At 38.8% G+C, this 22,194-nt stretch overlaps 1 protein-coding gene across 3 annotated transcripts in view; it reads left to right on the forward strand.

Moving 5' to 3' along the window:
• The window catches only part of PAQR3 (progestin and adipoQ receptor family member 3), a 27,480-nt gene continuing 5,286 nt past the window's right edge, over positions 1-22,194 (forward strand). The window contains exons 1-7 of one of the 3 annotated variants that reach the window (XR_008662812.1): positions 1-322; positions 3,611-3,773; positions 10,624-10,779; positions 13,522-13,719; positions 16,113-16,203; positions 18,868-19,016; positions 21,662-21,777. Coding sequence is in view for 1 of the 3 variants with exons in the window: in XM_055313002.1 (XP_055168977.1) it covers positions 138-322; positions 3,611-3,773; positions 10,624-10,779; positions 13,522-13,719; positions 16,113-16,203; positions 18,868-19,010 (936 nt within the window). In the remaining 2 variants the exon portion in view is untranslated. The remainder of the gene's footprint in view (positions 323-3,610; positions 3,774-10,623; positions 10,780-13,521; positions 13,720-16,112; positions 16,204-18,867; positions 19,017-21,661; positions 21,778-22,194) is intronic. The other 2 variants (XR_008662813.1, XM_055313002.1) reach the window with 2 other exon arrangements.

The following is a 22,194-nucleotide window of genomic DNA, read 5'->3' on the forward strand; positions in this document are numbered from 1 at the left end:
GCCGGGCCGGGGCGGCGGCTGGACCGCAGGACCTCGCGCGGCGTTCGCGGGCTCCGGGGCGGCGGCGGAGCCCCCTCCCCGGGGAGGCGGGGCCCGGGCGAGCTCCCCGGCGGGGGGAGCGGCGGCGGCGCGGAACGATGCATCAGAAGCTGCTGAAGAGCGCGCATTACATCGAGCTGGGGAGCTACCAGTACTGGCCCGTCCTGGTGCCCCGCGGCATCCGCCTCTACACCTACGAGCAGATCCCCGTGTCCCTCAAGGACAACCCGTACATCACCGACGGCTACCGGGCCTACCTGCCCTCCAGGCTGTGTATCAAAAGGTAGAGTCTGGCCGCCCCCGCGGGGCGCGCCGTGGGGGGCGAGCCGGCAGCCCTCCTCCCCTCCTACACCCTCTGCTTTCCCCGCGCTGGCCGCTTCAGAACTGCCCCCATCCTTCTCATTCCTTTTGGCCATCTCTCCCCTCTCGTTACCTTCTTTTCCCCCCGCCTGGGTGCTTGATGCACGGAATAATAGTGACAGTTAACAGTGATTCTTACCTCCACCGTAGCGACCTCTCCTATGGAGCTTTGCAGCTTACAGGGGACTGGTACATCCTTTCTCTCCTTTGGGGCTCATTGGAATCGACTCCACTGACAACGGCCAAGCGATACTTGCCCCGGTGTATACCTAAGCTTTGTTTGTTTTCAGATCAGCCCTGTGGAAATCTAGATGCTTTGGGCCAGATAAATGTTTAACATGACATATAATAGGAAGTCATGTTAATAGGAAACAAATCCACATTGCCATGTGCGCATACGTACGTGTATATGCGCGTACGTGTGTATAGATGCACCGGAGAGAGAGAAACCAACCCCTGACTCATTCATTCGGCAGATACTATGGAGCCCCTCCTAGGTGCCAGGCACTGTCACAGGTCATGCAGAAAACAGCAGATATGGCCCTTGTGCCTGTTCTCACAAAACGACTAAGGTTTGGTCTGTGTGACGCACATCACAGAGCTGATTAATTACTCTATTGCGTAATAGCCGTTGTGAAAGACGCTGTGTAGGAAAAGGACTATAGCAAGAGAGCCTGTAACGGGCACTACCTTCCACTAGAGCACCGTAGAAGCGTTTCTGCGAAAGGAATTTCTTCATTATCTAAACCTTTAAGACCCTTGAAAGCCTGGATTTTTAGAAACCAAACCAAAAATCAGTGTTTTGACTTTTAGAATAGCTTTGTGTTAAAACTCACTGTAGATGCTTAAATATAGAGCCCTACCTTAAGAGCATTAAGGTACAGATATTGGTGAGTTCTAGGATGCTGTAGTGACAGACCCCAGTGCTGGAATGTAGGCTGCTGAGTTGCTCCAGAAGCAGTCACACATCTGATTCTTTGGGGTGCTTTTCAGCATGGTCTATCCCTGGTTCTTTCTGCCCTGCTTTAAAAGTGTTTTGGACCACAGTCACAAGGTGGCGTTACTGCCCATCCATACTTGACCGAATGGCCCACAGGCCTTCACAGTTTGAATGCTAAGTACTATTTGCCTCCCCAGTGTCGCCTTTGCATAAGTTATTACATAAGAAATCAGAGCTGGGACCTGGCTATGGATGTGAAGTTCCATAAAGAGAGAGCAAGTAGTAAATTACTGTAGGTTTATTATTACCCACAAAGCAGCAGTCCTCTGCCTTTTGATGTTAGTGTCCAAATTTCATGGATTGAGAAGTGAAATACATATAGTGCTTTGATCTTGAGCCGTTGAGTCAAAAAGACTTGGTTATCCAGACCTGCCACTTAACTATTTCGGGACCCTGAACAAAAGTTGACCTCTCTGAATCTTATTTTACCTTTTGTAAAAACAAGGGTAATCACAATTCCTGCTTCAAAAAATATTAAGGATTAAATGAGATTTTGTGTATAAAATGCTACACGAGGGCATGGCACCTAACAGGTACTGAGTAAATGGTGACTTGTTACCATTGTGATTATTGATTTTGAAGCTGAACAGAGAAGCCTGACTTCTCACAGAGTAAGAGTAGGTTCTTTACAGGGAATATTCTTCCAAGTGCTCTTCCCACCAGCTTGGTCTTTCCCAAGTTCAGCTTTTGCCCTCTCTTCTTTTAGCTGTCAGGAGTGACCAGGACAGCTTTTGGATGTAAGGAGAGGTTTTATATGTCACAACTCTTCTGCCAACACTCAGTTGGAAGGAGCATGCCAAGGTTGTGCTTCTCAGTTAATCAGGTTATACCAGGTTTCACAAAGTGAAAAGTTCTCAGGCAATAGGTAGAGCAGAGTATTGATCATCAAACTAGTCCTGTACTTAGATGTGTTCCTTCACATTCCCGCATCCTCACCCTTGCCCCAGTGTAAGTAGTCATTATACTTGATGCTTGTACAGGGTAAGACCTGGAATTCATGATAACAAGATTCACTTTATTCTTGATGATCATATGATAATGTGAGACCCTGTTATGTTTAGGATGTGTAACAATAGGAAAATGAGACCATGGTGATTCCTACAAATTTAGGTTACAATTACACATTTATGCTTACTAATGAGGAATCTGAACCAGTGAATGTCAAAGACCTTAATTTAAACAAAAAGATTAGATTTTGCAAGAGAAATGCAAGAGAATTTTAAATATTAGGCATGATGTCACTTTCAGTAAATAATCAGATGGGTTCTATCCACAGCTAGGGAAACATTTCACAAAATGAAAGAGCAAGAAGGGACTTGTAGTAGCATCTAATCCACCTCCCTTGTTTTATAGTTGAAGAAACTGAAGCCAGAGAGGTTAAGTGACTTGCTTATGATCACAGAGCTAATTTGTTGCTGAGGGTGAGAGTGGAGAAAAGTGAGCCTCTTGACTCCTGGTTGATGTGGTATACTCTACACCAACCTGTGCTATTAGGACTACTCTAACTTAAACCAGTTACACATATACTGAGCAAATAGGACTGATACTAAAAGTAACGTGTTGTTCCTAAAAAGGAAAAACTCATGCTACTAGGAACTAGTTTGGTTGCAAACAACTACAGCAAAGCTGTTCCAGCCTGCCTATCTTACAGTTTGTATTTATTCTGCTTCTCTCGAGTCTGTTGCACTTGCATTTAATGAGTACTAACAAGGTATTTTAGGTTTGTGCCTCACCTTATACTTAGCAGGCTTTCAGATACCAGGTTTTGAACATGAACGTATGGTAGCTAACATCCACTTTTAATCTGCACATTCATTTCTGTGGACGTTTAGCATCTGATCTGAGCAAGGCACTCTGCTCGGGACAGTGGTGTCATAAAGATGGATGGTGCCAGTCATCAGGGAGTTGATAGGCTGGAGGATGAGATGGAATTTATACATAAATAACTCAGATGAAGGAAGGAAATTGTAAATATGGTAATAGAGGTGAGCACCAAAAAAGGCCTAAGGTTTCAGGATTTGTGGAGACCAGGAAGACCCTAAAGATCAATTACACTATGTGAGCTTTCGTGTTTATAAAGGCAGACATGGGGCTAAGGGCTTAAAGTAGCAGATGTTAGAGAACTGATCCCCAAACTGTCCCTAACCTTTTAAATGCTCATGGTGAGCAACCCCAGTGTGAATCTGAGATGCATGTCTGTTTGTTTTCCAGTTTGTTTATTTTATCTAATGAGACCGTAAACATCTGGAGTCATTTGCTGGGTTTCTTCCTCTTCTTTACACTGGGAATATATGACATGACGTCAGTGTTACCTTCGGCAAGTGCGTCCAGAGAAGATTTTGTAATTTGTTCTATTTGTCTTTTCTGCTTCCAGGTAAGTCATTTCACAAACACTATTACTGGTTAAGAGAACTTTAGTCAGACAAGCTTGGGCAGGTGATCGTACTTCACACCCACCACTTGCTTTAAAGAGCCCCAAAATAGCATATAGGTTAGCATATTCATTTTCATAATATAAGCACCAAAAATGTTTTTATGAGAGTAGATTTAGACTTTACTGTCAGAATATACATTAAACCCAACTGATTTTAAAGATTGAGAAATGTCTTTGCATTTATCCTTCACTTTTTAGACATTTTGCTTTAAGATTAATATAAGGATAGGAGCCTCTGTACTCTATTTTTTGGCTGAGATAAAACACTAGTTAATGCTTAAAACTTATTTGAGAAGATTCCCCATCTGCTCCCTATTTATATGTCTATGATTTCTGCATATGTATCCGTACTGTCCTAATTTTAATGTCTTGTTTTGCTGGTAGTGATCTTTTCTGTTGCTTTACTGTTAATTTCTTTTGGTCTTTTTACATTTGCCTGGTTTCAAATACTTTCAATTTCTCTTTTCTACTTCTTCTATTTGTTAGTTCCCTAGCACTTTCATTTTTTTCAAAGATCTTAAAATTCCTTTAAAAGTTATATATAATATTTTAAAATCAAGTAATTCTAAAGAAGAAGACAAATGTGGACTGAAATCCTGCTGACATTTTTAAAATTTAAAAAGAATGCAGAGAGTACAGAAAAACATAAAAATTGAAAGCTGTCATACCCCTTCCTTCAAATATAGGCCAGCACTCCCTGCAGTTAACCTCTGGCTACCATTTGAAAGGTGCATCTATAAGTCAGCTGCACAGATGTTGTTTTCATGATGTATCATTTAATTTCAAACCTTCATCATTCAACTCCTAAGCTAAAACTTCAGAGTTAAGTGACTAGAAACAGGGGCACCTGGGTGGCTCAGCGGTTGAGTGTCTGCCTTTGGCTCAGGTTGTGATCCTGGGGTCCTGGGATCGAGTCCCACGTCAGACTCCCTACAGGGAGCCTGCTTTTCCCATTGCCTATGTCTCTGCTTCTCTCTGTGTCTCTCATGAATAAATAAATAAAATCTTCAAAAAAAAAATGACTAAAGACATATTGGGAACATCTCCCTTCCCCTTTTTTTCATAATTCTAGTTTCTGGAATAATATCTTAAATTTCACTGAAGGAAAGAATATTGTTGTATTTTTGTGTTATTATTTGAAAATTATTTTTTCTTTAAGTATTTTTAAAGTACACTCTTTTTGTCCTGATTGCAGCCTAAACATCTCTTAGAATCCACCTCTGGTTTTAAAATGGAAATGAATCAATTTCTTTATAGCTGAAGTTTTAGCTGTATCTTATAGACTAAGATGCTCTTAGTAACCATTAATAAGCAAAACTGGTTTATACTCTACTGTTAATTTTATGGGTAGGATCTACTTTGAAAATTCCACATGTTTTCCTCTACCCCAAGGCCTGCACTTTATTCCTTCATCATCCAGCCACAACTGATGTTAATTCAGGGAAAGCATATTATATTCATATTGGCTTAAGAAAACAATGCATTGCAGAACTGAAAAACTGAAATAATTACAATTGCCAATGAAGAAAAACCCAAAACGTTGCAGTAACTTGCTCAGGGTTGTTCAGCAGGACAGTAAAATCCTGTTCTCCTAGCTACTTAGTGCAGTGATCTTTGTTACGTACCATAAAAGATGCTAAAGGCAGCAAGATACTAACAACAGCTAAAGACAATATATCTTCCCTACCAAAAACTGCCATCTCTGTTATTTTTATTTTTATGAAATTAAATTTGAGGATGCCTTGGCTCAGCAGTTGAACATCTGCCTTTGGCTCAGGACGTGATCCCGTAGTTCCGGGTCGAGTCCCACATCGGGTTCCCTGCAGGGAGCCTGCTTCTCTGCCTGTGTCTCTGCCTCTCTCTGTGTGTCTCTCATGTATAAATAAATAAAATATTTTAAAAAAATTAAATTTGTAACTTGTTGACTCAATTTTCTCAAATTCTTAGCAGGCAGCATGGTAAACCACAAGTTAAGACTGATTCACATTTAGGGGTGCCTGGATGGCTCAGTCAGTTAATGTCCGACTCGATTTCTGCTCAGGTCATGATCTTGGGACTGAGCCCTACGTTGGCCATCTGCACTGGGCATGGAGCCTGCTTAAGATTCTCTCTTTCTCTCCCCACCTCTTTCTCCTTTCTCCTTCTCTCAAAAAAAAAAAAAAAAATTATATTTAGGTTTTAAAAGACACAACATGTTTTTTTTTTTTCTCTTTCACTTCTGCAGTTTTTTTTGATCACTACTTTCCCACCAAGCCGATTCTGAATAGTAGAATGTAATTTGAGGGGATTTGCACTTTCCCAGAGGTCTTTCTGTCTTAGGGAAGAGTACAATCCAGGAATGCCTTTTCCTAGATTCAGTTCATGTGCATTAAGTTTCACAAATGTTTTTTTAAATGCCTCCTATCTACATCCAGGTATTAAGCTAGGCATTATGAATACAGCGCTGAACAAAATCAGCCTGTCATAAAGATCAAGTCACCTAGGTAGGAGGGCAGAAGGGAGAGTGAGGCAGGGCTTTTAAGCAGATAAAAATAGTTTGTGTAAAGGTCCAGAAGCAAGAGACAGTTCAGCACTTTCTAGACTTGTAGGGATTGGCCTTTGTGGTTGGCTCATTAGGAGAATGGAGAAAGATGAGGCTGGAGAGAGGCAGGAGGTAGATCCTGAAATATTTGGTTATCATGCCAAGGAGATTAGATATAGGATGTCACAGTCTAATTACCTGTCTACCCTGGTGGAGTGAGATAGTCCACAGAAGGAATCTTTCCAGAAAACTGAAACCAAACTCAATTTGCCAGATAATTTTTCAGCCAGTTTTTTAAGGAATTCTAATAATAACACACTTTTTTTTAAAACAGAACGTACGAAGTATAGGTTTACTTTTTAAAAACTCATTGTTCTCTATTAACAGTATACATTTTACTTTCCTTTTGAAAAGTGTAATTTTTCTCTTTATTTTCCTTTTCACAATGAAATTACCTTTATTGTTCTTTTAATTTTAAAAATATTTTATTTAAATTCAATTTCCCAACATAGGGTATGTTCATCTCATCATGTGCCCTACTTAGTGCCGGTCACCCAGTTCCCCCCTCCCCTATCCACTTCCCCTTCTGCAACTCTTTGCTTCCCAGAGTTAGGAGTCTCTCATGGTTTGTTTCCCTCTCTAATTTTTCCCCCTCAGTTCCCCTCCTTTCCTGTATAGTCCCTTTCACTATTTCTTATATTCCGCATGAGTGAAGCTGTATGGTAATTGTCTTTCTCCAATTGACTTACTTCACTCCACATAATACTCTCCAGTTCCATCCACGTTGAAGCAAATGGTGATATACATAGACCCCGTCTTCCTTATCCCTTCATCTTTCGCTGGACACCGAGGCTCTTTCCACAGTTTGGCTGTTGTGGACATTGCTGCTATGAACATTGGGGTGCAGGTGTCTCGGTTTTTCACTGCATCTGTATCTTTGGGGTAAATCCCCAGCAGTACAATTGCTGGGTCGTAGGGCAGGTCTATTTTTAACTTCTTGAGAAACCTCCGCACAGTTTTCCAGAGTGGCTGCAGCAGTTCACATTCCCACCGACAGTGTAAGAGGTTCCCCTTTCTCCGCATCCTCTCCAACATTTGTTGTTTCCTGCCTTGTTAATTTTCCCCATTCTCACTGGTGTGAGGTGGTATCTCATTGTGGTTTTGATTTGTATTTCCCTGATGGCAAGTGATACGGAGCATTTTCTCATGTGCTTGTTGGCCATGTCTATGCCTTCTTTGGTGAAATGTCTGTTCATGTTCTGCCCATTTCATGATTGGATTGTTTGCTTATTGGGTGTAAGTTTGATAAGTTCTTTATAGATCTTGGATACAAGCCCTTTATCTGATATGTCATTTGCAAATATCTTCTCCCATTCTGTAGGTTGTCTTCTAGTTTTGTTGGCTGTTTCTTTTGCTGTACAGAAGCTTTTTATCCTGATAAAGTCCCAAGAGTTCATTTTTGCTTTTGTTTCCCTTGCCTTCATAGATGTGTCTTGCAAGAAGTTACTGTGGCCGAGTTCAAAAAGGGTGTTGCCTGTGTTCTCCTCTAGGATTTTGATGGATTCTTGTCTCACATTTAGATCTTTCATTCATTTTGAGTTTATCTTTGTGGTGTAAGAGAATGTTCTAGTCTCATTCTTCTGCACGACTGTCCACTTTTCAGCACCATTTATTGAAGAGACTGTCCTTTTTCCAGTGGATATTATTTCCTGCTTTGTTGAATATTAGTTGACCATAGAGTTGAGGGTCCATTTCTGGGTTCTCTGTTCTGTTCCACTGATCTGTGTTTGTGCCAGTACCACACTGTTTTGATGATCACAGCTTTGTAGTACAGCTTGAAATCCGGCATTGTGATGCCACCAGCTTTGGTTTTCTTTTTCAACATTCCTTGGCTATTCAGGGTCTTTTCTGATTCCATACAAATCTTAGGATTATTTGTTCCAGCTCTGTGAAGAAAGTCTATGGTATTTTGATAGGGATTGCATTGAACGTGTAGATTGCCCTGAGTAGCATAGACATTTTCATGATATTTACTCTTCCAATCCATGAGCATGGAATGTTTTCCATCTTTTTGCGTCTTCCTCGATATCTTTCATAAGTGTTCTATAGTTTTTAGGGTATTTATATCATTGTTTCTTACTATTACTATAAAATATCCTCATGTGGGAATTCAAACAAACAAAATAGTGTATGGAAGAAAGTAAAAGCTATTTGAATTACCGCTTTCTAGAGGTAACCACATTTGACATTTGTTATACACAGCTGCCTCCCACCTACCTTGCCTACCTACTTCTGAGCTATGATCATCTCTGCTTGCTGTTTTGTGTCACTTAGCATTGTGACAATGAAATCTTTCCTTGTCAATGAGAATACATACCTTGGTGTTCTGGATTTACTGTGTTTAGTCTCAAGGGTGATTTGAGAAAACAAATAACAAATATTGAATTGGGTTAGTGAACTCTGACTTGTTGCTTAGTAGCCAAAGCCACAGACTGATGAAAATATGGGACTATGGATGAAGAAATGACATTGTAGCTAAGTACATTCATTGTTTTGAATATTGATATAAGGCTATGGGGCCTGATTAGGTTTGTTTAATGATCAGACTATTGAATAGCTAGGTGACCATTTTTCTGCCTTAGCAGTTGCTTGCAAGATACTTATCAATTTGGGGCAGCCCGGGTGGCTCAGAGGTTTAGCGCCTGCCTTTGGCCCAGGGCGTGATCCTGGAGACCCGGGATCGAGTCCCACGTTGGGCTCCCTGCATGGAGCCTGCTTCTCCCTCTGCCTGTGTCTCTGCCTCTCTCTCTCTCTCTGTGTGTGTGTCTCTCATGAATAAATAAATAAAATCTGTAAAAATATATATTTATCAGTTTGACCTACTTCATATCATTTCTCTGTGCTTCATATTTATTCCTGCCATTTGCTGCACCCCCACTGTCAGTGGCTTCCGTGAGGCTCTCATTATTGCCCTTCAGGGCTACTCCTGTAACCTCCCATCCTAGCCTTTCTGTAAGACTGCACTTAAAATCTTCAGTACTATCACACCCCCCCCCCATATTGACTTTAAAATTCTGTGAGGTGTAGGGCTTGTCATAATTGTATGAAGAAGGCCACATGACATTCACTAATGGTTCTGTGTTTCTCAAATGCTTCTTTTCCTGTGGACCCTAAAATAAACATGTGGCTACCTTTATTTATATTCTTGGTAAATTCCAGAACAACCTTTTAAGATCCAGCTCAGGTGGCAGCCCTTCTGTGAAGGTCTTTTCCCCACCACTTCACCAAATGTACACATACACCCACAAACCCAGTCCCCTCCCTCCTCTATTTTCTCACTGTGATTTCTTACGTTACCACTTGTTTGTCCACTTGTTTTGGGAAAATCTTTCAGACAGTAGTGTTCTCATCCTGTATTCCCTAGTTCATGACACACAGCAGGTACTTAATGGCTGGAAGGAGTGTGGCCATGGAAACCTTATCAATCTTAAGAGCAGCTGCTTGAATCAGATTAGCTTTGCTCTCAGTTTGGCAGCATGTGAAGTCAACCTAAGTCATAATTATTTTTTCTTGGTTACAACAAAGCTGTGTTTGACTCACAACCCAAAAGTAAACTCTGTACGATGAAATCTCACAGATGTGGAAAGTCTTAAGTGAAAAGAGCAAAATTGCAGAACAGAATATATTAAGTGATTCCATGTGATTAAAAAGTCTGTATCATCTGTTTGTATATGTGTGGACTTGTATATCATAGGTGTTTGATACATTCATTGAGGATATCTAGAAGGACACCTAACAAGTGTTATCAGGGGCTACTGCTGGGGAATAGATTAAGAGGGGGGAGCTTATGTTTTTACATCACATAATTCTATGTTCTTTGATTAACTTTTTAAAAACATGGATTACTTCTAGTGGGTACTTTTTTAAAAGGAAACTCTTTCATGGATTAAAATAAGCCTCAATATTTTTTTAAAGATTGCATTGTATAATTTTCCCACTGCTATGCTACTCTTTTAAAATTTTTATATTATAAAATATTTACTGTTTTTAATGTCTTTCTTTATTACTTTTATCCCCATTTTACCCGTAAGGAAACTAAGAACTGGCGAAATGACATGGCTTGCTTTATGCCACAAAGCTAGAATCTAGGTTCAGGTCTGTTTGGCCAGAAAGCCTGGGCTTGACCTAACCACGTCCCTGAACGTCATACATGAGTTGCTTTTATTTCTTTTTGTTTCACTATGCTAAGATTTGTTCTATTTTCCATAGGTCTGTATGCTTTGCTCTGTGGGCTATCATCTTTTTTCTTGCCATCGATCAGAAAAAACCTGTCGAAGATGGATGGCTTTAGATTATGCAGGAATTTCTATTGGAATACTGGGCTGCTATGTCTCTGGGGTGTTTTATGCATTTTACTGTAATAATGTAAGTAACTTAAAACATTTTACATTCTACCTTTCACATAGGTCTTGGGTTCTCTTGCCATGGTTCCTTTGAACTTAAAACTAATGTAAACACTGAGTTAATAATGTTTCCACTAAATCCACATAGCTACATGATTCCTCAGATGCACATTACATATCTTTTATTTTTATGCATATAGAGCTGAAGTTAAATAACGTTAATGCTTAATGAAATTATGAAGCTCGCTACTGCTTTCCATTTTCCCCGATCCTTTCCTCCTCCTCTCAGTGAAAAAAAATAAAGGGTTTGTCTGTGAGTGTGTTGACCCAATTCTTCATAAGAAATATGTTTTCCTTTATTTAGTCTTTTACTTTTAGGTAGGCATAGAGAGAGACAGACCAGCTGGGTGGTGAGTGACTTTAACGAATATGTACCTATCCTGAGCTCTAGATCAGCTCTACTTTCTACTCTGATGTCACAAAAGTCAGTTGTTGCCTTGTGCAAAGCATTTGAAACACTGCTATCAGGTTATATAGCACCTGACCTAAAAATATTAGCCTGCTGACCTATGGAATATAACCCTCTGTCTCCTCACCTCATGTCCCAGCCGAGGAGGCAAACTGAATCTTCCACTGAGCTTAGTACATCTCACACCTTCCCATTCAGAAAGTCCTCATCATCCCTACTCTCTCCTTCTCCTGCTCTCCTACCTTACTCTTTTCTTTTTCTTTTGTCCTTTAGTTCCCCGCCCCCCTTTCAGAGCCAGGACAGAGCTGGGGCAGTATACCTACTGCGTACTTTGAATCCTACTCACAGAAGACTAGAGCCTGTCCTCTCCACAAGCCCTCCTCATGTAGCAGGTGCTCCAAGCCATACTCCTCAGCCTTCACTTAGTGGGAAGATTGGCTATAGCGCAGGATTCCTCTGCCTTGGGAATTCTAAAGTAGGATCTTTGTCTCTACACAATAACAGAGATAACTGCTAGTAAAGTGTAAAACTAGCAAAGAGAAAAAATAAATTTGAAGGAAAAGAATTATTGATTGTAACCACTTACACGTGAGCCATTTGCTTTTTTAGGCCTAATTACTTTGAAACATAAGCATTTAATTATATATGCAGTTAACCTTGTAAATTGATTTGATTTTAGTAATAAACTGTTCATATATGCTCAGCCTTCACTTACTCATTTTGCATGAAACCATTTATATCTTTTAAAAAATTTGGAATAAACTGTTAATTAGGAGCTTGTGAGTGCAGTCTTGTCATATTTGAATTGTTATACTTATTCTTTCTCTGAAACCTAATCTGTTTGCTGTTTACCTTTTCTTAAACATACCTGATAATTCAAGAGAGTCATGAGACACTTCTTACAAATCTCTTTTCAGAAAATCTAGGCTTCCAAGAGAAAAGAACCCCTGGAGCTAATGATCATTTAAAGGAAAAATTGTTTTCTTTCCTCTTGTACCTAATCATTTCCAAATATTCAATTGCTGCAGTTGCTCTTTATCTTTTGAGGAATACAGTCTGCTTTGAGAATGAGATTGAAAGCTCTGGACCCTCTATCCAGGGCAATGTGCATTTGGGCACAGAATAACCAAACAATTTGACCTGTGATCTCAGGAAGCTAATAACCCCGCAAAAGTTCTTGGAGCCCGGTTTTAAGAATTCAGCTCTATGTGGTGCTAACTTTTAAGCTTCAACTGCTCATTTAGATACCTAAATACTCTGTGAGCCCTTCAAACTAAATATATTTTAAAATGCACATTTCATGCTTTCCCATTCTCTCCCCACCCACACAAACACCACACCTGTATTATCTTTGCTCATTTGCTCCATTAGAAGCCAGTTGAATGGCCTTTCATACTGACAAGTCTAGCTATCTTCCACTGCCTTTTCACACATCCAGTCAACCATTAAGATTTTAATTTATTTTTAAAAAGTCTCCTGAATCTGCTCACATCTATGTCTTCTTTGTTCAACAAGAGTCCAAACCTCCATTGTCTCTTTGGATCAGTTATTCTGATGTCTTCTTGCTGGCTTCCTATCATCACTTTCTTTTCCACACTGATGTCAGAGTTTTCTAATAAGTCAGTTTGAAAAGCAGGCCTGTCATCTCATTCTTAAAGAACCCTGCTATTCCCCCAGTGCCAACATGTTAAAGTTCCAAATCCTCAGCCTGAAAGTACGCCTGCCCTTCAGCCTGCCTTCTCAAAATCTTCCCCACTGTATGTGTTGTTTTTTTTCCTTGAGAACTCCCTCTTCTCACACAATCATGTATATTACTCAGAAATCATCTGCTTAGATACCATGTCCCCGGTGAAGCATTCATTAGCTGCTCCAGGTAGCAAGTGCCCCCTCCACTGTCACTCTAAAACATTGTGTTCACAGCTCAGTTAACAGTACTTACATGATAATTTGTTCATGTCTGCCCCTCCCGTAGTCAAGGAGCTCACCCACTGGGAGAGTCCGTGTCATAGTCAGTTTTGTTTCTACAGGACTTCAATTGCCCCTGGTATATAATAGGTACTCAAAAAATGCTTCTGTATGAGTAGATGTGGTTTCTAGCAGCTCACCTCGGAATTTGGTGTGTCATCCTGAGAAACCTAACAGTTGTATGGAGCATGCCGTGTTTTCAGGAAGGAAGTTAATCATGTCTAGAAATGATAAAATCACGTAAATAAGTGGAATGTACAATGTAAAAGCCAGAATTATTTTTTTCCTTCTCTTATTTTTAATGACAATTAAAATTTGGTTTCCTTCTAGTATTGGCGCCAAGTGTACTTGATCACAGTGCTTGCTATGATCCTAGCGGTGTTCTTTGCACAGATCCATCCCAATTACCTCACACAGCAGTGGCAGAGGCTCCGTTCTATCATCTTCTGTTCTGTGTCAGGATATGGAGTGATCCCCACTCTTCACTGGGTTTGGCTCAATGGAGGAATCGGTGCTCCTATTGTACAGGTAGGTTGAATATAGTCAATATTTTTCTCTTTTTCTTTTTTGTTCTTTCAGTTTTACTCATTTTGGGTAAAGTACTGTAATCAGACCAGGAAGGTTGGTCTCTGTCACTTGAGAAAATATTTATAATTGCATATTGATGCCATGATTTTCACATCTATATAAATAAGCACGCCTTGCAGGAAAAAGTGAAACAGCTATTTTTTTCTGAGATGTCTTTCTGTGAAATGATATGTTCTTAATTCTCCTTCTTCTACCCTGAGTGTGTAAATACCCAAGTTCTTAACAGTGGAGGAGAACTTCCAAATGTCCAGCTTTGTGAGCTATGGCAGGGATAATGCCAGTTATAAAATAAATGTGGAACTGAGAGGAATTGATCAGTTGATTGATCTTTGTGGTGGAAAAGGAGCTGGGATAGATTTTGCCTTGGATCTATTGGGTTTGAGGTACCTATAGGATATAAAGGTGTAGATGGAGTTGGGATTTAGGTCACATTTTGAGACTACTGATCAAGATTTGAAAAATCATGACTGTCTTGGTAGCTGGAGCCATGGGAGCATGTCCCACCCACTAAGGACAATATACTGGGAATAAAAGAAAAGCTGTAAGAGTTAGGTATTATGGGGGCAAGTTGGAATGCATTTAGGAGGTAGCTCAGTGAGAACTCCTCAGTATTCTTGAGAAAGGAATTAGAAAAAACTCAAGATCTCAGAGATCCATAAAAAAATGCTTTAAGAATGCACGAGAGAGTAAACTTAAGATTTTTTTTTAACATCAGTTAAGTATGCCAGGAAATCTAGCAGAAATAATATATACTTGTTGTAGTGGGACTTTTATCTGGAAGATGGGGATTAAGTGCAGGTTTTACTCAAAAGATCATATTTTTTTTAGAAGACGGAAAAACTAATAGTAGGCTTACAGTGTACTTGCGTGAAGTCAGCAACAACATGCTAGCAAGCATTTGGGTATAAAACTTGAAAAAAAGGAAATTCCGTGATATAGCAAATTGAGTGGTATCACTTGGCCACTTTGTCAACTTCAGATGCTTTCTTCGTAAGATCAGGAAATTGGGAGAAAGTGAGACAGTAGTGATGAGGAACCTCATTGATCCTGATACCTGTGAAAACATCATTTCTCTACCAATTTTAACTCCCTAGAAATAAGTTAAAGAAAATACAGTGATGAGATGCAACTCCAGATTTAATTCTAACCATAAATGAATAACTGGTTATTGAGATAGAAGGGACCAAAATTTGAGATGAAGTAAACACATTCCTTTTGAGCTTATAATGACAAAGAGAACCAGACCTGCCTTCAGGCCGTAGATTTTTGAGAAAATCAGAGAAATATGGGAGCTTTCCTGTGTTCAGAAATCTTACAATAGAGATATAGTTGGGGAAGATAGTGGTTCTGCAAAATGGAAATCTAATGTGATCACAGATCATTCCAGTGAAGAAGCAAAAGGAGACTTCCAAAGAAATTCTCTAATCTGTAATTTTAAAAAGATGGGGAAAGAGAAAGATGAAAAGTTCCAGAAGGGCTAATCCTGGGAAATAGGGTGTGGTTTTGTTCTACAATGAGAAATCCATGTTCCTTAGTATAAAAATGTAGAATTTACGAGGGTCATGATAGTTCTCAAATATTTGTAGAGAGAAGTAATGTCTTTATTTCTTAAATAGCTTCTTGGTGAATTAGATTTACAACCAGAATTAGGAACAAAATGTATAAATTTGGGCTGGCTAATTTTCTTAGGGCAAGGAAAAGCTTTCCAACAGAGCTGAGAGATGGACTGCTTCATATAGTAGCATTTAGTAGGACCATTTGTCTGTGTTGGTAGAACAGATTTCATTGTTGGGCCAAACCTCTTGTGTCTTTTCTAGCCACAAACCCCTGGTCTTTAGTTTTTTTACTTATTCATCTGGTAACTCCATTCCCCATTTGCATTCCACCCATTCATCAAGGTTACAGTTGGAGTTGGGTGTCCTTAGGACCCTCAGCCATTTTAAAGTTCTAGCTTCTTTAGTACCCCAACCTTTAGGGCACTCAGTTCCACTCCTATGGGCTATTTCCTGCAGGGAAGAAGGAAAGGAAGATAATGCCAAGCAGACACTGTGCTAGCGTGGAACTGGACAGGGGCTCCGCCTCACCACCCTGAGATCATGACCTGAGCTGAAACCAAGAGTTGGGCACTTAACCGCCTGAGGCCCCAGGCGCCCCTGTTTGCTACAGTATTGAGAGCAAGGTTTCTGTAATTGGAGACTGTCCACAAAAGCAATTGAGATTGAGCAGGCTTACATCCTATTTATGAAATCTCCGTAATCTGTGAATTAGACTCATAATAAATTAGTGATTCTGTCACAGTAAGAAGATCTATGAAAAAATGTTTTGCTTTTCAGGACTTTGCACCCCGTGTAATTGTGATGTATGTGATTGCTCTTCTTGCTTTCCTATTCTACATTTCCAAAGTTCCTGAACGGTATTTTCCAGGTAAGCAGCACTATTATAGTGACCTCGTGATTTATTCTAAATACATGGTGGAAGTATATGCTTCAGAATATCAAAAGTTAGATTTTCTCCAATATTATTGGTCATAGAATGGCTCTCCTGTTTAGTCAAATGTTATCTAACACTTTAACTTTCAGAGGGCTTTCACAAACTTCCTTTCCTCCTCACTATGAGTTGAGCACAATAGATGACGTCACCACCACTTCATGATTATGAGCTAGTGACAAAGCTGGGAATCCTCTGTCTCCCAACTACTGCTTTTTTTGTGAAATACTATCAATTACCATTGACTTCTTTAGGTACCAACTCATCTTAAAAATTAATTTATATATGTAGAGATCCATAAAACAAAAAATAAGAAAAGAGATAGAGGAAAGTAAGACAATAATGAAAAGAAGCCAGGGTTAGGATCACTTCACCAAATACCCATCATGAAGTTCTAAAATATATAGGCCACCAATCTGCCTTTCAGCTTCCTGGCACCCAGTGCTAAGGGGAAAATAATATAAGTTAAAAGTCTTCACCTCCACAAGATCTACACAAACTAGTAACTCAATAATGTTGTCCAAAACATGAATTTGCTTGTTTAGGAGCTTTAGATCTGGAGTCAGACTGCTTGGGTTCAAATCCACATCACCCACTTAATAGCTGCATGAGCTAAACTGAGTTACTCGTACTTTTTCAGCTCATTTCCTCATCCGAGCATGGAGATAATACTTTGTTTGATGGGGTTATTATGAGGATTACATGCGAAAATGTACATGACCCATATAGCCAGGCTCCTCACAAGTAGTAAGCACTCAATACATGTTACCAACTATTACAATGATGATGTCCCTTGACCTCAGTCCTGTAAGTGAAAGATGTGGTTTAGTAAGAGAGTGATGCAAGTCCAAGTGAGCTTTGACTTGGGTCAAGAATAACAGATTACATAGAGCAGTGATTTTTTAGTTTGGAGAGCTAGAAGTAGGGCAGTGGCTCAAATTCACACTGCAAACTTGTCCCTCTTATCGTGGGTTAAGAATCTCTTCCATAGTGAATTGAAGATAGGATTATGCCACTTATGATATATGTTGAGAAGAAAGGATGAGAAACCCTGATCTAGAGAATGACTAGATCACAGAACCTCAGGCATTCTTCTGTGTACTTGTTTTTCACCACTGAGTTTTAAAAAAGAGTGGCATACAAAGACCCTGATTGTAAACATTAGGATTCAAGAACATAACTAGCATATGTCCCTTCACTGAATATCCCCCATCCTTCAAGTAGGGCCAGAATCTTCCACAGAAAAGGTTCTGGCAAAATACATTTTTATACCACTTTACTAATTGTTCTTTTATTATTAACTTCATCGTGACAAATACATGGAGGAAACTGAACTGTGAAATTTTTCTATACTACATCAGTATGGCCATAGTGCTTTTATGCCTTAAAATATTCATATCAGAAGTTCCCAGTTGTCTGGCATAGGATACCTTCTAAGAGGTCAGATGTTTTATAACTTAACTTTTCTCCTAGATGAGCTTGACATAAAATGTGCCTTGTGTAGCCGAACATGTGACGGGGTACAGGCACGGCGGGGAGGTATGGAGACTATAGGAGATAATCAGTCTTCACAGATGAAGGTGATAGTCTCAGAGGTTCATGAATGAGTGGCTTAGAAACTTTGTCTCGCCAGTCCCCATTTATGACCTGGCTATAGGGAAAAACGTGCAGTGGTGGTGAGATGGTAGGTGAATACTGTGAAATTAACAGATTTACACCTAATAATGTACTTTTAGCTCAGTTACATTTTTTAAAATGTAGAAACATCACAGGAGTATTTGATGGGGTCCAAAGATCCCCAAAGATGTCCATGGGCAGATTTAGGTGGATCTATCATACTTGTATTACAATATAATCAATCAGTTTTCTTTGTAATCCTCTGTATTTTGTGCTTTTGAAAATGCATGTGTGGGCTTCACTGGACTGTCAGAGTATGCTGTGGCATACCAAGAAAAGGCTCAGATCCCCTATAGAAAGGACTGTGAACTTACACTTTAAAATCTACATACTGTACTATTTCTGTTTCTCTTGGTAAGAAAAGACAGGGAAGGTTAGAGAATGTTTACATTACCTGACCGTAGAGGCACCATGATAAGGAAATGTGATTTACATTTAAATTTCTATAGCTCTGTATTTTATTTTGTTATTTTTCAAGAAGCTTCCCACATGTTAATTATTTAATCTCTTTGGAATTTAAACCTTAAGCACCAAGAGAAATAGTTGTTAGTTGTATATGAACTAACCAAACTTAATTAAGCCATAGTTACTAATTACATTTTGCAGATTATGTTGTGTATATCCAGATAGGTACAATGCGAGACAGGGAAGACACAAGGTCAAATTCCTGAAAGTAACCAAATTAGATTTTGAAAACACAGGTGGAATAGTATTTCTGAAATTCACCAATGTCCTTAAATTAGACCCAAATATGAATTTATCCCTTTAAAAAAAATATTTGGGTTTGAATTAATCTCCTGTCTCCAGGTGCTCTGACACTGTCAAAATCTTTTTTGCTGCTAAGCCATATCTCCAACGCCAGAGATAAAAATACATTCTTATTTTAATATCACAGTCAATATTCTTTTCTACCTTCCCTTCTAGGACAACTAAACTACCTCGGATCAAGCCACCAAATATGGCATATCCTTGCAGTAGTGATGTTATATTGGTGGCACCAGTCAACAGTGTATGTCATGCAGTACAGACATAGCAAGCCTTGCCCTGACTATGTTTCACATTTGTGAATTCAGGTATGGTCACCTGGTATATTCAGTTGTTAAGCAATATGTAATGGGGAGTTGTATACCCCACTGTTTCTAAGATTCACATTAGTTTTTCCTTTTTTCCTCCTATTTAATATATCATGAGTAGTACTTTATAAAAATGGAAAAATATACTTGGGAATCTGTAATAACTGCTTTATGGCCCTTAAAACTACTAATTTACTGCTTGTACAGAAAGTGAAAATTAGTTGGCATTTGTAAGAAACATCTGAAAACAATGAATGTGAAACCAGTGGAGAGATGGTATTTATTTTACTTAACACCAGCCTAATTTCCTTAGGAAGGGCTTACCTCCATGATAAAAATGGAGTCATCCTGAGTGATTACTTTAAAGAAGATATTTACAGTAGTTGATCAAGTTGAAGTGCCTAATCAAGGCTAGGGTTACAATAGCCTGTGCTTAAGACGACAAGCTAGGAAAGTGGTTTTGAATAATCACTAGCCTTTAAATACATGGTTTGTGAGAAACTGGCACTTAAGAATGATTTTCTCTTTAGCTATGTCTCCTTAGGAACATTGGATTTTTTGGTTTGCTAGAACAAAAACTTCAAACCTTTCCTCCTTTCCTTCCTTTCCATTAAGAAGAGGAAAAGAACTTGCATTGTCATTTCCCATCAGATAAAAATCAGATTCAAAACTGATTAAATGACAAGGCAACAAATTCTGTGGCCTGATAAAGGCATTAGCATTTAAGTTTTTAATTTCAAAGAATGTGACTTAGTTCTGTGTAATAATTGCACTCTTGCCAGTGGATCACAGATTTTTGGTTCCAAAATTCCTGTGGCAAAATAGGGAGTTTCGCCTCTCTGAATTTACAGTACTAAATTTGTTGATGGATGGTTGTCCCCAATTAAATGGGTGCTACTTTCAAGGCCACAGAGTCCAGATGGCCCAGTGTTGACCCTAAAATGAACCTTAAGCCTTAGAACAAAGTCATGCAGATACCCCAAATGATGACAGGATTATTCACCTGTACTCTGGTCTTTTCCTGTTTATGCACGTGTTAGCATTTTATTGACAACTCAGAGTATTGATACGCACTATCTAATATTTGCATCTGAAACATTAAATTTACTCTTTATTGTATATACCTAAAAAATAGATCTCACTGCCCTAGCATACAATGCTCTTCTTGTTCTTTGGCCTTTTCATATATACGAATTAAATCCCTTTTGAAGCAGTCATTCACAAAAACCTGTTCATTGGAATATAAAATACTCTCCAAATTTCTTAATGGGTCGGCATGAACTGCTTTAAATACTGGTGTATCTTCAGCACATTGGAATTACTAAATAGCAGAAGTGCTAATTGATGATGAAGCTTATTTCCACATTGCCATTTATACATCTTCTATTACAAATGTAATTAATGTGCCTCAGTTTATGCACCTGTAAAATTTTGTATTTCTTTTCAGCATAGCATTTTTGGAATATAAATTCTTCATGCTAGTATCTCAGCATGGAGCATCTTCCTAGTAGGCTAAGGGCGCAGTATTGTACCCTTTATGATGATGGAACACACTACTTTGGAAATAAATGCCTACTTTGCCTCTTAAGGCCACAAATTTGATCCATATGCTGAGTGATAGAAGACTTTGCTGTAATGATAATAGGATGTATTTTCCCTAAAACATCTCTTAGGGGTTTAACATGGATTTTTACATAGGTATTTTGTCATTTTAGCCAAATAAAATACACCAAGTAGTTATTAATTTTAAAGTAGAAAAGTCTAGTTATTTTAGCAGTTATTAATTTTAAAGTAGAAAAGTCTAGTTATTTTAGGCCTGGTACCATTTTTACTCTAAAATCTTCTCAAAATACAAACATTGAACTTTAAGTTCCATTTTCTCTTAATTTTTGAAAAACATTCCTGGTTTTTTTATAAGCGTATGAATTATTTAATACTTGCCACCAGACTTAATAAAAAGGGTATACTGTGTTTGTTTTTTTAATTTATAAGGCATCCAGGTCTAACCATAGGGAGGATTATAATATGTGAACACTTTTGTAAGACAGCTATACTCTCCCATTTTCATCTTTACTATGATATATTTTATTATAAAGTAGGGAATGAATGCGGATTGTTGTCAACTATAAACACTTCTGTATGTCAGCATTTACTGACCACTTACTGTGTGCATATCACTACTGGCAAATTTTTTAAGACACTGTTAACATGAAAGAATAACTATTTAAAAATTGCCTTGTAATAATGTATATTTAAGTTATTTTTGTCTTTATAAAGATTTATTAAATAAAATAAGATTAAAAGTACACTATTCAGCTACCATACTAAAAAAAACTGGTTTTAGTTTTACAATGTGTAAACTATAAAGGCTCTTTACCTACAGGCCTACATTTTAAAATTATCTATGGCTATTTTAAATTGTCTGTTGTGATTTATAAGGTTGTAGTTAACTCATTTGAGGCAATTATCTTTCTATATAAATCCATTTTCAAAAGATAGTGCTTGTCTTTTTTGTTATTACACCGAGTGCAATTGAGTAAGCTGCATGGCAAAATATGTTATGTAAATAAACTGGGTTTACTAAATATATTAAGTGCTGCTTGTCATTCTTTATAATACATAACAGCTTTAAAATCATGTTTTAGAATCAGGAATGAAGATTCAGGGAGTATCTGTCATCTTATGGCATCCCACCTGGACAAAGTAACCGATTTGAAGATTGTGATTGACTGGCATAGAGCTGTGCAACACCATTTGGCAGGTACCTAACCTAGAGATATCCTTTGCCCTGTATTAAATGTCAAGGGGCAAAGCCTGTACTTCTGGATTCCTGCCAATTGCTGAGCTGAATACATCTGTATCCACCTGAACTCATCATTCTGGGTAATTCTAGCCCTGCCAAAATGTGTGAACAGTCCGCTCAGCTATTAGGGGAGGGACAGAAGTGTCTTTTCCATGCCTTACCACAATTACTATGTTTGTATTATTAAAAATAGGTGCAAAAAAAAAAAAAGTGCAGATGCTACTGGGTACCAATGTCCCCTGAAATTCGGTACCCTGCTTCCTGAGTAGGTAGTGAGATAATGACCCAAAACTGAAACTCCCCTTAAGGAAACATTTTCACAAGGGAGAGGTTAACAGCAGTAGGGGTCTCTTGTGAAAAGTGAAGATTCCCTCC

This window comes from Nyctereutes procyonoides, unplaced genomic scaffold (assembly GCF_905146905.1).
Source record: "Nyctereutes procyonoides isolate TBG_1078 unplaced genomic scaffold, NYPRO_anot_genome, whole genome shotgun sequence".
NCBI lineage: Eukaryota > Metazoa > Chordata > Mammalia > Carnivora > Canidae > Nyctereutes > Nyctereutes procyonoides.